General features: G+C 44.6%; 1 protein-coding gene across 4 annotated transcripts in view; it reads left to right on the forward strand.

Moving 5' to 3' along the window:
* Positions 1-15,905, forward strand: part of LOC129859858 (runt-related transcription factor 1-like) — a 42,888-nt gene that overhangs the window by 13,880 nt on the left and 13,103 nt on the right. For 2 of the 4 annotated variants that reach the window (XM_055930041.1, XM_055930043.1), the window contains exons 1-2: positions 12,207-12,964; positions 14,204-14,460. In XM_055930041.1, the coding sequence (XP_055786016.1) occupies positions 12,937-12,964; positions 14,204-14,460 (285 nt within the window). In that variant the 5' untranslated portion in view covers positions 12,207-12,936. Of the gene's footprint in view, positions 1-12,206; positions 12,965-14,203; positions 14,461-15,905 lie in introns of those variants that run through there. The other 2 variants (XM_055930040.1, XM_055930042.1) reach the window with 1 other exon arrangement.

A 15,905-nucleotide genomic window follows, 5' to 3' on the forward strand; every position in this document is an offset into this window, starting at 1 on the left:
GTATGTGTCTGTGTTAGAATGTGTTTTAAGGGGAGCCAGTCCATTGGTAAACTGTCCAACATTCTGTATGTCATGGTGAATTGGTCCTGTATGTCTCCCCACAGCACCCGGTCCCTCAGCCCCCTGGTGGGGTAACCCACTCAGCCCCTATATGGCCACCACTGCAGTCAATACTAGGCCCAGTGTGGGTACTGCAGAACATATCAAATTTGAATTGTCACATGCTTGGTAAACAACAGGTGTAGACTAACAGTACTAACAGTGAGGTAGATATGTACATATAGGCAGGGGTAAAGAGGTAATTGAGGTAGATATGTACATATAGGCAGGGGTAAAGAGGTAATTGAGGTAGATATGTACAATAAGGCAGGGGTAAAGAGGTAATTGAGGTAGATATGTACATATAGGCAGGGGTAAAGAGGTAATTGAGGTAGATATGTACATATAGGCAGGGGTAAAGCGGTAATTGAGGTAGATATGTACATATAGGCAGGGGTAAAGAGGTCTTGCCTCCCATCATAGTGAGCTTCATCCATGAGAAACAGCTTTTTACTGGGCCTTGTGGCTACAACAGGATACTAGGGAGTGAATGTACCTTCCTGAACGCTCGATGCCAAAGTTAGCCTCTAAAGTACAACCACAAGGAATGAGAATCATCTCTAATTGTGTCTCCATTCCTTCTATCTCTTTAACTATTCATTTATTCCCCTCCTCTTTCTCGCTCCCTTCTTTTCGGTACACCTCCTCTTTGATGGTGATGGTCGGGGACGTGTTGGTGCATCCTAGCATGCGAAAAAACTCCACGACTTTCCCGTGATGCTTTGCTTCTGGGGCGACATCGCCACCTTCCATGCGAGAAACCGCGACAGGAAATGCCCATTTAGCTGTCGATAGAATGCCGGGGTGCCGTGGGGTTCAGTCCATTGGCCCAACCACAGAGTCCCAGAGAGTACCCCCCGTGTTCCTTGGTAATGGACCGACCGAGAACCACTACGGCCCAATGGGACCAGTCAACCATGCCTGCCACCCCAGTCCCCAAAACACTGTGGTTAACAAAGTAACGACATACACGCACTCACACACACTCCACTGAGTCCCCTTCCCAGTGTGGTTAACGAAGTAACCATGCAAAGTGTGTGTGAGAGCATCCCCTCCCATCCCTCCCATCCTTCGCTCCTGCACTCATCCATTTGTTCTATCCATCGAGTGACTCGACTGGTCATTTATTTATCAGTTCGTTGACGCTCTGCTCCGAGTGTGCCGTGGTGTGGAGGGAAAGAGAGGCCTTGGTTCCATTTACTGAACCAGCTCTTCTTCTTCATTTAGCAATGGGTCTTCATCCTCCTGGGGTACTGTTAGGACCAGAGGGGTGGGAGGTGAGGATGGATCATTTCAGCTGATTTGGTGTTGGGGGGAGGGGGTCCCCTCCGTGTCTTTCTGTCTCCCTTCCTCCATCACTGTCTGTGTCATAAGGGATTTTGGCCGTGTGAGTCGTTACTTGATTTTGACTTTGTGGCTGACTGATGACTGATGTATTGACCAGTGTCCTCTCTCTCTTGCTGGGGGGAAAAGGCCAGCCTGACCACCATTAAAATGTCCAGCTAACCCCCACCCCGCCCAACCTACCCCCATCCAACGTCCTAGTTTGGGTCACCCAGATGGTAACAGCCCCTAATGTTATCCCAGAGTTGTGCTATTAGCCAATCACTCAACCTATTTAAAAAAAAAAAAAAATTATAAACATATTAAATTTAACCTTTATTTAACTAGGAAAGTCAGTTAAAAACAAATTCTTATTTACAACGACGGCCTACCAGGGAACAGCGTGTTAACTGCCTTGTTCAGAACGACAGATTTTTACCACGTCAACTCAGGGATTAGATCCAGCAGCCTTTCGGTTAGTAGCCCAATGCTCTTACCACTAGGCTACCTGCCTATGTGGGGTAACCTAATCACGTTTAACCCAGAACTAAAGTATTGCGCAATTGGTCAACTGCTCGATTAAGTTCTAGGTCCCTACTTGTTAAGAGAAGCGATGAAGAGATGCTAGAACGAGGAGCTCCACCATCTCTCTTTGCAAGTTATGGGCAGAATGTCTCCTCCCCTTCCGAAATTCGAAAGATGCTAACACCTGTGAAATCGTGATTTGTCCAAGTAAACAGTGACGAAAAAACCCAAATACCGGAGCTACTGCTGACAGATTTTACGGTACCAGTTCTATTTACATAGGTCTGTCCACGAGAGATTAGGGGCAACCCTGCCACTTGGCAACCCCACCAGTGAGGGTTGTGAGAATGGGCCTGCCATGCTGCCATAGATATGAGTCCCTCTGACTCTGCATCCATCTCAATAGTATAGATATGAGTCCCTCTGACTCTGCATCCATCTCAATAGTATAGATATGAGTCCCTCTGACTCTGGATCCATCTCAATAGTATAGATATGAGTCCCTCTGACTCTGGATCCATCTCAATAGTATAGATATGAGTCCCTCTGACTCTGGATCCATCTCAATAGTATAGATATGAGTCCCTCTGACTCTGCATCCATCTCAATAGTATAGATATGAGTCCCTCTGACTCTGGATCCATCTCAATAGTATAGATATGAGTCCCTCTGACTCTGGATCCATCTCAATAGTATAGATATGAGTCCCTCTGACTCTGGATCCATCTCAATAGTATAGATATGAGTCCCTCTGACTCTGGATCCATCTCAATAGTATAGATATGAGTCCCTCTGACTCTGGATCCATCTCAATAGTATAGATATGAGTCCCTCTGACTCTGCATCCATCTCAATAGTATAGATATGAGTCCCTCTGACTCTGGATCCATCTCAATAGTATATATATGAGTCCCTCTGACTCTGCATCCATCTCAATAGTATAGATATGAGTCCCTCTGACTCTGGATCCATCTCAATAGTATAGATATGAGTCCCTCTGACTCTGGATACATCTCAATAGTTTAAAGTGGCTTCTTCTCTTTGTCTCCTTTCCCTTTGTCTGCTCCAACCTTAAATAACTGCACAAGGGTTAACGTGTTGCTTTCACATTGCCAATGTTTTCAGATTAGTGCAGATTAAGGATGAGAGTCCATTTTGGACTATCGAAGTACAGCCCTCCGTCCCCATCTCTCTGTCTCTGTCTGTTGACAAGCCTGTGACTCCTTTCTAAAGAGACCATCTGTTAGTTCCAACTACCAGGACTCAGTCCCAACCACAGCAGACCCAGTCCCAACCACAGCAGACCCAGTCCCAACCACAGCAGACCCAGTCCCAACCACAGCAGACCCAGTCCCAACCACAGCAGACCCAGTCCCAACCACCAGGACCCAGTCCCAACCACAGCAGACCCAGTCCCAACCACAGCAGACTCAGTCCCAACCACAGCAGACCCAGTCCCAACCACAGCAGACTCAGTCCCAACCACAGCAGACCCAGTCCCAACCACAGCAGACCCAGTCCCAACCACTAGGACCCAGTCCCAACCACAGCAGACCCAGTCCCAACCACAGCAGACCCAGTCCCAACCACAGCAGACCCAGTCCCAACCACCAGGACCCAGTCCCAACCACAGCAGACCCAGTCCTAACCACCAGGACCCAGTCCCAACCACAGCAGACCCAGTCCCAACCACAGCAGACCCAGTCCCAACCACAGCAGACCCAGTCCCAACCATCAGGACCCAGATTAGACTGCAGGCTACCTCAGACATTTACGCTGATCACTGACCAACTGTCAGCTGGCTAATGATGGACATGTTGTTTGAGTCAGTTTGAGTTTTTCTGTTGAGTCAGAGGGGCAACCTAACGTAAACCACTTCCAGGACTCCACAGTGGCTTCTTCTCCTCACTTCTGGACTCGTGCTCCTGGTTCTCGTTTCCTCTGGGATATCCTCCTCCAATCCCTCTCTCATCCTTCTCTTCCTGCCCCGAGGCCAAGGCTCATCCCTCCATCAGGACACCATGCACCTTTACTGCCCATCCATCCATCCTCTCCTCTTTCTATTGATCCCTCTATGTGTCCATACCATTGGATGGTAGATGAAAACCTTCCATAGTTTACAGATCAATATATCACATTTTATTCTTTTTAAAAAATAACAGTAACCCGGGTCTAAATCACAAAAGTGGAAGCAGACCCTATACTTGTTTAAAATGTGCTGAAATAAAGACATGGAAATAAACACATAGTCCCAGTCTCTTCTGTTGATCACATGGAATAGTGTCCTTTTTCACAGGTGATTAAACTAGTGTGTGTGTGTGTGTGTGTGTGTGTGTGTGTGTGTGTGTGTGTGTGTGTGTGTGTGTGTGTGTGTGTGTGTGTGTGTGTGTGTGTGTGTGTGTGTGTGTGTGTGTGTGTGTGTGTGTGTGTGTGTGTGTGTGTGTGTGTGTGTGTGTGTGCGTGTGTGTGTATTTTCCTGCATCACTGCACCTGCTCATCCATTCAAACTGCACTAAACGCTGCCTGAGGCAGATCCCCATAGCTCTCTCTCTCCCCTCTCCTGTCCCCCTCCCTCCCTCCTTCCATCCCTCTCTCCCTGCTCAGTGCTCTATACAGCAAGGACAGAGATGCTGAGATATAAGCTGTAGGTGAAAAGTGAAGTGTGGACAGCTGACCTGTGCATAGGATGTATACTATGACTGGAATAGGTGTCAACATTACAAGGGTACGAACGGGTGTCACAGTAACTTTTAGACAGGTATATCACTTCAAACCGTTGAGCGCTATGTGACCCTCTCTCCTCTCCTCTCCTCTCCTCTCCTCTCCTCTCTCTCTCCCTCTCATATTCTCTCCTCATAGCTTGTGTCAGAAAATCAATCAGTAGTTCCACAGGAGGAGTGCCTCATAGAGCTGCTAGTTTTCTCTCATCTGAGAGCACGCTGAATTATTCAACACATACACACACACACACACATAAGCCTTCCCTTCTGAAGACTGGCATGTTTCAGACACAGACAAACTCAATGGACTGAGTCATATCTTCAGTCAGAAATGACCAAATCAAACAGTACTTGGATTGAGGGATGAATTCATTGTAGTATTCTGATTTAGTTGTGATTGACAGATTAGCCTGATTATCTTGTCATGGTACTAGTTCTAGTGTTAGCCATGTTAGCATTACTGGGTCTATTGGGCCCTGGGGGATTCAGAGATGGGGCAGGGGAGTACAGGAAAGGGACCATGGGAAAAACCGCTCCTTTGAAATGCTATGTGTTTGTGTTGCATGTGTGTGTGTCACTGGTTAAGAGTTTCTCCTAAGTTGCAATGTAAATACAGCTGGACCGAGTGTGTGTGGGCTGTTTGTCCCATTCCTGGAGTGTGAGTGTGTGTGTGTGTGTGTGTGTTTGCGTGTGTGTGTGTGTGCTTGCGTGCGTGTGTGTGTGTGTGTGTGTGTGTGTGTGTGTGTGTGTGTGTGTGTGTGTGTGTGTGTGTGTGTGTGTGTGTGTGTGTGTGTGTGTGTGTGTGTGTGCGTGCGTGCGTGCGTGCGTGCGTGCGTGCGTGCGTGCGTGCGGCTCTGTGAAGGTGTGTGTCTGTTAACCAGGTGCTGGACCGCTCTGTTCGGTCACTTGGCAGTGCTGCTAACTGATATGTCAGAAAATCAATGAATTACCTTTAAGTAGCAGTTAACTGCATCCAAACAATACAGCCCCATGAATTATAGAGGAGGTGTGAGAGTGCGTACGTGCAAGCCTCAATTATTTCCCCTCTATTTTAACTTGAGAGTCACTATCACTGCTTTCACAATGTTTGATTACAGAAACATTCAATTCCAACTTCTGTAAATCTTCTACAATAAACTTAAAACAATCTGCTAACACTTTCAGTGAGTGAGTGATGAGTGACTGGGTGATGAGTGACTGATGAGAAGCTCTTTGAAGCTCTATGAGACTCTTCCCCAGGCTGTATCTCTCCATCGATCCCTTGTTCAGGGAGGTGGTGGAGGTGAGGGGTGGAGGTGGTGAGGAGGGGCGAGTGTGTGGGTATTGATCCTCAGTGTGGCCCTGGTGCTGGCCTCAGGGTGGCCCCGACTCTAGAGACAGCAGGGGACAGACTGCCCCTGGCACAGAGAGAGAGACTGAGAGAGTGAGAGACTGAGAGAATGAGCGAGAGCGAGAGACTGAGAGAATGAGAGAGAGACAGAAAGGACACGAACACAGCAGTCCCCTAAGAGAGGGAGAAAGAGAGAGATAAACAAGTCTAAAGGAAAAGACGATTAGAGGGACAGTTCAATCCACGTCCCCAAAGAGAAACTCTGACCTGCAGAGATTGGCAGAGTGGAAGAGGAGGTTCCAACCAACTAATACAGTGTGTGAATCCAGCAACAGTGTGGTAACAGAGGCGACACATCCTGTCAAACTCGTCCCTAGTAGTGTCTTCACTAGACCATCATGACCTGCTGTGGCGTACCAGATCCCTGCAACACACACACATTCGGTGTCCTGTGGTACTGCCACTGGTGTACCCAGAGTTCCATTGGGCCCAGGTCTGTGGGATAGTGACTATGAGTGGTGGATTCGGGGTGTGTGTGGAGGACGACCCAGAAACCTCAGTGGCCATGCACCAACCTCAGCCAGACCAGAGGAGTGATCCGTGTCACGCTAGGTGGTTTCCAGGAAGCCAGAAACCAGCCATAGTGGTCATGTCACCTAAGGAGCTGTCACTGGCAAATCAAACTGTCTCCGTCGTTCGAATCTGGTTTACAGATCTTCCAGTGTAAAGACCGTGTGGTTTCCAAACTCTGGCGTGAACCACTGAGAAAATGGTCCTTTTCATGTGATCCACAAACTCGATGACAATTACTTAAAACACAAACCAGTCTTTATGGCTAAGGCCAACTCAATCCCCTGCTCTCGCAAGTTTAAGTCTTCGACTTTATTTTCACCGTTTGTCAGAACTTTAGAAAAAGAAGAGAGGGAGAGAGATGAGAGAAAGACATGGAGGGGGGAGCGATAGAGAGAGGAAAGGAGAGAGAGAAAAATCATTTGAGTCGCTAAATGAAATTAGCAGGTCTGAGTTGCCTGAGGGCAGAGTGATGCCGAGTCCCCCGGGGCTACGCTTAGTGAGGGAATATATTAAGCATGAGTGGATGCCATCCGTTTTCCCCTCCTTTCTCTCCTTCTTTCACTCTTTTTCAGTTTTTCACTAATATCTTGGGCGAGGGGGGAGGTGGGTAGGGTGGCGGGTGGGTATAAAAGGATGAGGGTGAGAGTGAGGGGGATCTAGCTTTCCATATTCCTGTGCTGGGTCTTAAAAACCCACCCCACCGTTCGCTCCGCAAGTACCCAGAGACGAAGCATGAATCCTGGGCCCTTCTCCAACTCCGGTCCCCTGTCCTGGGCCATGTACCTGATGAGGAAAGGCCGAACTGGCAATGGGCTCTTTGGTAATCTATCCTGCTTTTACTACTACACCTGCGTCTTCGTCTACCCCTTCCTCTTCACCGTTATCTTCACATCATCACTGTCTGCCTCTCAACCACTGTCGTCTTTGTCTTTGTTTGTCAAATTGAAAGACATTTGCCCTGAATCTTCCTCATCTCATCTTTACCTACTGCTATTTCTTCATGATCTTCATCATCATCCCCGCCACCATCATCATCATCATCATCACCCGCTTCCTCTCAGCCTTTTTTTATCTTCTTGTGTTTACTGTTCTCTCACCTCTCATTCTTTCTCCAGTCTATTTTTAATGTTGTCCTGAATGGGGTTAAGAAACCAAGAGTGAAACATTTGATTGATACAACATACACAGTTTTTATTTCTGTGTGCTGCGGCTGTATTTTGGTTTGGGTGGTTCACCTTACTTGATGCTAACTGATGCTCAAAAAACAAAAGACTGAATGATGTGCTCAAGATATTTCTTATTTTACCTCGAAAAATGTTTCGGCTATATTAATCTGTAGGCCTATAGGTTCATGGGTAGGCTAGATCCGTTGTTTATGCTGATGACTTGTCATTTAAACCAATCATCTCTCCAGAATTGATTCTTTCCCAATGCAATGGAAGCGGCATCCAGTTAATCGCGCAAACATGCTGCAGCGTGTAGCCTCGCGACGCATATCGATAGATTTGATAGCCGACTACATACATTATTGATCAAGCAGTTTGCGCCTATCAGATTACCGCTGCTCAGAGGTGAACGGGACGAGAGGAAATCCAAGCCTCTCGCTCTCTCTCTTGTAGAACTCTCCCTGCCTCAAAGTAGCAGTTCTTCCTTTAGGCAACAGTAAAGTCGGTTCATTTGTGTGGAAATATTTCCTTAAATTATATTGAAATCACGATTTTTTTTAATGATTGAATATTTTAGGCCGTGATTATAGGCTATAGGTTTTTTATTTCAATAATATAGGCAACCAACATTTTCACGGCTACGGCTTTCAAAAATCAGACTGCATCACATTTATTTAGCATGTGAAAAAACAAAATTGTATTTGTTTTAATTAGAATCGAATGTATTTAATTTGATGTGTCATATAGGAGTAAATAGGCTATTTGCTTTGTTTTATTGTTTTTAACAATGATCTAATTATTAGCACATATCCAAGGGGACATTTTAACTGAGCTTTGTGTTTTATTAATCAAATCCTAAATGTATATACGACGATGTTAGAATAGGCTATAATAAATTAAATCTCCAATTATAGATTTAGTAGGATCCGTTTTCAATCAAATGTATCTCTTATACTCTGTTAAACTGATGTGTTGAGAACCGCTTCCTCAGTTTGAAATATTTTGTGTCCTAAATTTCAAACATAAATGTAGTCCTAATTTGTGGCCTATTGTTTGGTTGTTGCTTAAAACTAAGGGACAATCTGGTGTGCTGGTCGGTTCTGCGTGAAGTGCTGTGGTGTGCTGCATTGTAAAAGATAACATTATCGGGGCGGCAGGTAACCTAGTGGTTAGAGCGTTAGGTCCGAAAAGTTGCCGGATCGAATCCCCGAGCTGACAAGGTAAAAATCTGTCGTTCTGCCCCTGAACAAGGCAGACCATCATTGTAAATAAGAATTTGTTCTGACTTGCCTAGTTAAATGTAAACAATGTAAAGATGAGTTGTGTCCGTCTCTCACCACGGATGTATTTCAACACAAACAATTGCGACAAAATGCGTTTCCAGTCAAATGCTCAAACGGCGGCTGGCCCGGGCCTTGCCGTCACGACACACACCTGCACAGAGATATAACTAGCCTACGTGAATCATTGGATGTGGTTATAACGGACTTATTTGATTGACTGAACTATAATGCTTTATTTAAGGGGACATGATTGACTTCAGAGCATTATGTGGTTTTATTGTAATTATTATGATTATTCAGCCATGTCACAAGGGGCTGGCCTTTTTTGTAGGCGATTTAGCTTCTGCTTCTTTTATCCGGCACCACTGAATAATATTTCCAGTAAGCTGTTTGTATGTGTCAGTGAAGTTGATGACCAATTATACTTTTAAACACGCACAAGCGCATGGGAAATAAGCCTAACTGATGGAAAGTTCTTCTGTAGGCCTATGTCAGCACTACCTAAGTAATGGAACATTGATTAATCAGAGGGAATCCACATAAATATTTGTTGTAGTTTTTCTAATAAAAAAACTTTTTTGGCCTTGAGAATGTGTCCATTGCAAAAAATACGCACCATTATCCATTATTTCGTTACGGCCTAAATTAATCAATCCAACATCAAAAAAATGTTAGGACAGTAAAAATCAATTTAGGATTCTTTGCACCGTGTTTACTGTATATAGAGCAAAAAGGCCAGTCACTTTCCATCACGGACACTGTAGTCGGTCCGGTCAGGCGGATGCGTAAGCCGTTACATTTTTTATCATCACCCCTGTGGCTATACGTTCTTAGAACACGGAGAGAGGAGAGAAACTGACAGTTCTCTAAAACTCCCCGACAAGGCTGTCAGACTGACCTCTCTTTGTCAAATCAAACTGAAAAACTCATCAGACGAATACTTTCTGCTGAGCTCTGCGTGTACAGGTGGACTAGACTTCACAGTCATTATGGCAAAGACATATAGCCTGTGGCGATGAATATCGAACTGGACAATCGAAATGAGCTCAACACAGGAGATAATGAGAGAACAAAATCATATTTTTGGATTCCAGAATAATTTTCTTTCTGCTTTGATCTGAATTTGAAAGTAGCCTACAATGTGGGGTTAAATCATTTCCATAATGGAACATGTTTACACCATGCAAAAATATTCACATATAGACATAAGATCATCTGTTTTTATTTACATCGTCACGCAATATAAAATAATTCTCTACAGTGAGGCCTGCGAGTATGTTACAGCTTTCCATTCGCCAGAGAGGTGATTTAGATCGTATGCCGCCACCTATTGTTGATATTTGGTGCAGCCACGACGGCCACACTGCGCACTGACACTACAAGGCCTGGGGGGTGCTTTATGCGGTCGTGGACAAAGTGTTCTACGGTCCTACTTCAGTAAAAGTCAAGACACCTTTAAAGAAAATGACTCAAGTAAAAGTGAACGTCACCCAGTAAAAGTCTAAAAGTATTTGGTTTTAAATGTACTTAAATACTCAATTGTCATAGATCCTATTTGAGTAAAAGTAAAAGCTATACGTCAAATTCTTTATAATAAGCAAATCAGATGGCACAACGTTCTGGTTTTTATATTTACGAACAGACAGGGGTATACAGACAGGGGTACACAGACAGGGGGACACAGACAGGGGGACACAGACAGGGGTACACAGACAGGGGAACACAGACAGGGGAACACAGACAGGGGTGTTTAGCGAGTCAGCCAGATTAGAGGCAGTAGGGATGACAATGAGTTATATTGATAGGTGCGTGGATTTGACCAATGCTGTACTTTTGGGGGTCAGGGAATACGTATGGGAGTAAAAAGTACACATTTTCTTTAGGAATGTAGTGGAGTAAAAGTTGTCAAAAATATAAACATTAAAGTAAACATACCCCCCCCCCCCCCCCAAAAAAAAAACTAGGCTACTTAAGTAGTACTTTGAAGTATTTTTACTTAACTACGCTACTTTACACCACCATCTTTATGTGGCAACGTTGTTTTCCACAGCAGTGGAAAACAAAAGGTAACTTTCATACTTACTTGTAGATAACTGTTTATTTGAAGTCTTGTTGTTGAGGAGGAGAGACTACATTCTGACACCGTGAAAGCTGCTTTTTAACCACGCGCATTTACGCTCTGTCACACTATCATGAAATACATCCCCTGTTCAATGGTTACTTTATTCAGTATGTCTGTGTTGTGCATGGATTGTGGAACCTACTATAACGTCAACCTCTGAGCCCACACCACGTTGGACACTAGCCATAGTGCTATAGAGGGGGAATAGGCCTATAAGAAATGGGACATCGTCCCCAAAATGCGTCGCGGTGGCCTCCATATAATCTATTCGCAGATGTGATGCAGCCTGGGTTATATGGTTAGAGCGGTGACGTGGTGGCTATTGCTGATATCATATTCCCCGAATAAATCAGCGCATGACCAATACGTCCACTGGAACAGTACACGCGCCCTGGAATTCAGCAGAATGCCTTTCTTTGTATAAATGTCCACCTCATCGATAGATGAGTCATTTGGGACTCTCTCTTTACTTGTTCTGTTATTGCACGTCTATATAGGCGCATAGCCAATAAGACATAACCTAACTTATTGCATGGATATTTACTCATTTTATTTTGTTATGGTGTATGCAGACTATGTTTTGACACCGACATGAGAAATCATCCAGGAAATATCAGGCATTAGGTAGGCTAAAGTGTATATCCAACTAAATATGTGTGTTTGGTGTACAAACGCATAGGCCTAATTGTGATTTGGGCTGTTTTTTTTGTGAACAATCATTTTAATCCACCTCTCAATATATTTTCTTGTGTGTTTTTTGTTTTTGGATTGGTATCCAACATCCAAATGCACGCTGTTGACTTTTATGTTAGAACCACAATACTAGAGCGCGGCCGCTGTGTCGGTCTCTCATCGAGCACCGCAGCCCCAAAGTGGAATTCCATTGACTGGCCCGATCCTTCCTAAGAACCCACAGTTTCCCATCCCTGGACGGACACAGCTCTGATTGGTTAAACCCTCCCGGACTCTCCGTAGTTGTTCGATTCCATTGGCTGATTTCTGTCTCTATGCAAATCCAACCCTGGAGGGACGCATTCCAGCACTGCGGACTGACTGCCAGTAAAACCCTGCCTCCCACTGTCGGGACGTTCATTCATACGCAGCAACTCAACTCTATACACAACCGGAGCATCCAACAAGGGTTTGTCGAAATATAAGGCTGTTTGCAGTGACACATCCTAGCCTATTCCTCGTTGACATTCCAGACAATATTTATAAAAGCGAAATTGAAGTATTAACGTGTTTTCCGTCTCCCATGTTGGAACGCATAGAGACGAGAAGATTCCTATTGCGAATTGGGGAGCCATAAAACATCCATCAAAGTTGACCTTTTGTGGCGAGTAACTGACAAGTTATTGAAGGACAACAGAAGAGGAAAAGAAGAGAGAAAAATAACCCAACTGGACTTTCTTATTCGCTTTTCGCTTGAATGCGCCCTGAGACCTCCTTGGATGACGGTCGGGTTTTATTTAGTATCTGGTCGGTGGATGCCTCTTCAGTTTCTGTGTCCATAACACGGATCATGGAATGAGGACTTGACACACAGAGATTTAGCGGGATGTGCGTAATTTGTTAACGGAAGGTCTTTTACTCCACTACAACGCATAGACCTAGTTTTACTCGTGCCCACGCAGGTACCTTCAGACTCTCGCCTGATTTCCACTGTTGATCCACGTGCCTTGGGAGAGTTCATCTAACGACAACGGGTTTAATTTTAGAGGCAAATATCAGAAGAAACATAGAGCTATATATTCCACAGAGAGTCAGTTTAACTGGATCCTACTGCGGTGTGCAAATGGTCTTCCTTTGGGACGCCAAATACGGTACATTAACTTATTTTCACATTTTACGCACGGTTGAATATGTGTTGGTATCTATACCCATCTTGTCCTGTCTAACTTATCAACACCATACTGTGGCAGAACCTGTGTATTATTATCAACCAAGATTTCAACTTCCCTCTGAACTCTGGTTTAGTGCTTTGTGCATGCTAGGTTCCAAATGTAGCCTGTAGCCTACTCGCTGTGAGAGAAAAAACCCGTTGGCGTTCTGCCAATTATTATGTTTATTTCCTCTTCAAATTCTAGTTTCGGTGTGTTTCTTGGCTGTGTGAATGTGCGCGGATATAAATGTACGCACAAATGTCAACACACACGCACACACTTGAGGTTAGGCTACATTAATCAGTTGTCACTAGATACCACAGCCACAAAGTCATAAACCCCGCCTATTTATATCATTTATCTTCATAAAATCAGATTTTAAAGCTAAACTTAACCCTGAACTTAAACACACTGCTAACTTATTCCTAACCCTAAATTAAGACCAAAAAGCTCATTTGAGTGTTCATGAAGTTTTACGATAGGCCTACAGACTATTTTAACTTTGTGACTGTGGTAACTAATGGAAACCACATTAAAACACATGCAAAGCACATTACTTCCCCTCATCAACGGTTTATAAATAAATCCTTCCATCCACAGCGCGTGGTTTGCTGTTAGTATTGGATGGTTAGATGAGAGCAACACAGAGTTGGAGTTCAGTCCAGTTCTGTGGTACACTAGTCCAAGTTCTGTTGAAAGAGCGAGAGGCAGCAGCGGTTTTTAAACCCCCGGTCGTTCCAAACCGCCAACATGTGGCATCGATTGTGGTTGGCTTGGCTGAGTGGCAGACAGACAGACCGACCGACAGCGCGCGCCGGGCCCTGTCAGACACAGCATCGCTGGCTGGTTTTTAACGGTTTGGTTTCACGTGTCTCCGGCTCTCTAGGGTTGGGTTCCGCTGTTGTAATTTCACTGCGCTCTATTCTGAGAACTTGTATAATTCTGTGCTCTGAAGGCCAACTTGAAACTACATGCACATTGATAAACAGAATAGAAAATACTGATGATGTGCACATTTCAAAATGTGAATAGCCTAAATTCGTTTTTAATTACTTACTAAGAAGTTATATGCTTTATTGACATACTGTTGACTCTATAGTGTGTGCGCGCGTGTACGCCTTCGTTGTGTCTGTCTGTGTCCTCACTCACTTATTTATCTACATCTACATCTTTCTCCAGACCCAGCACCTGGTCGGCGCTTCACCCCCCCTTCCACCACCCTATTGTCAGGTAAGATGAGTGAGGGTCTGCCCCTGGGTGCCCAGGAGAGCAGTAGCGCCGCCCTGGTGGGAAAGCTGCGTATTGCAGACCGAGGCATGGTGGAGGTGCTGTCAGATCACCCTGGAGAACTGATGAGGACAGACAGCCCCAACTTCATCTGTTCTGTCCTACCCACACACTGGAGGTGCAACAAGACGCTGCCCATCGCATTCAAGGTGAGTGAGTGTGTGTGTGTGTGTGTGTGTGTGTGTGTGTGTGTGTGTGTGTGTGTGTGTGTGTGTGTGTGTGTGTGTGTGGGTGTGTGGGTGGGTGTGTGGGTGGGTGTGTGTGTAGTGCTATATTTGTTGTTTTATTTTGAATTATTTCTGGAGGCTATAGAGGAACGTTTTCCTGCGCAAATTTAGTCTGATGGCAACGTTTCTCATAAATGTCTATGTATGTGTGTGTCAAATAAATAAATAAATAATATATATATTGTCAGATGCACTGGATACAACAGGTGTACCTTACCTTGAAATGCTTACTTACAAGCTCCTAACCAACAATGCAGAGTTTTTAAAAAGTAAGTAAGAAAAATTTGCTAAATAAACTAATGGAAAAATAGTAACACAAATAAAATAACAATAACGAGGCTATATACAAAGGGTACCGGTACCGAGTCATTGTGCAGGGGTACAGGTTAGTCCAGGTAATTCAGGTATTATGCACATGTAGGTGAAGGGGTAAAGTGACTATGAATTGATAATAAACAGAGAGTAGCAGCAGTGTGTGTGTGTGAAGAGTGTGAAGAGTGTGAAGGAATGTGTGTGTGTGTGTGTGTGTGTGTGTGTGTGTGTGTGTGTGTGTGTGTGTGTGTGTGTGTGTGTGTGTGTGTGTGTGTGTGTGTGTGTGTGTGTGTGTGTGTGTGTGTGTGTGTGTGTGTGTGTGTGTGTGTGTGAGTTGCGTCAATATACATGTGTCTGTGTTTTGGGTGTGTATGTGTTGAAGTGTCTTTGTAGTATGTATGAGTGAGGGGTTATTGTCCAATGAGTTTACATCGAGCTTGTGCCAAATTTCTGTTGTTGAATAAAATAAGGTGGTCAATGCAAGTAGTCTGGGAGGTTATTTGATGAACTGTTCAGCAGTCTTGAGGGTAGATGCTGTTAATGAGCCTTTTGGTTCCAGACTTGGCGCTCAGGTTGCCGTGTGTGTGAGATGGTGCTTGATAACTGTCCATGAGCAGTACCCAATCTCCCAACCTCATAACTAGCTACCAAGAAGCCCTTTCAGGCTATCAATCAAGTTCCAGTGGCTAGCTTGTCTAACTATCTTAGTTGGCATGCCAGATGGCAAGGTTGATAGACTTAGAAAAGCAAGCAATTACTAAATGTACTGAATTAGACTCACGTTCCTTTCAATATTTTACCCAGATTTGAGCAGAGAATCAGAGAAGCATATTTAGTTTCAGGAGGATACAGACATCTCAAGATGTATGGTTACATATGCAGAAAAATACAAATTTTGACATAGAATTAAGCATAATGATTATGGCTCTAGATTGCCCGAAAAATCTGTTTCAGGTGTTTGAAAAATGCAAAATTCTCCAAATTACAGACAGACCCCCCCCCCCCCCCCACATATTTTGTGCCCCCTCAGATTTTTGGGGTGCATGACGCCCCTG

The sequence above is a fragment of the Salvelinus fontinalis genome, chromosome 7 (genome assembly GCF_029448725.1).
Source record: "Salvelinus fontinalis isolate EN_2023a chromosome 7, ASM2944872v1, whole genome shotgun sequence".
Classification (NCBI taxonomy): Eukaryota; Metazoa; Chordata; class Actinopteri; order Salmoniformes; family Salmonidae; genus Salvelinus; species Salvelinus fontinalis.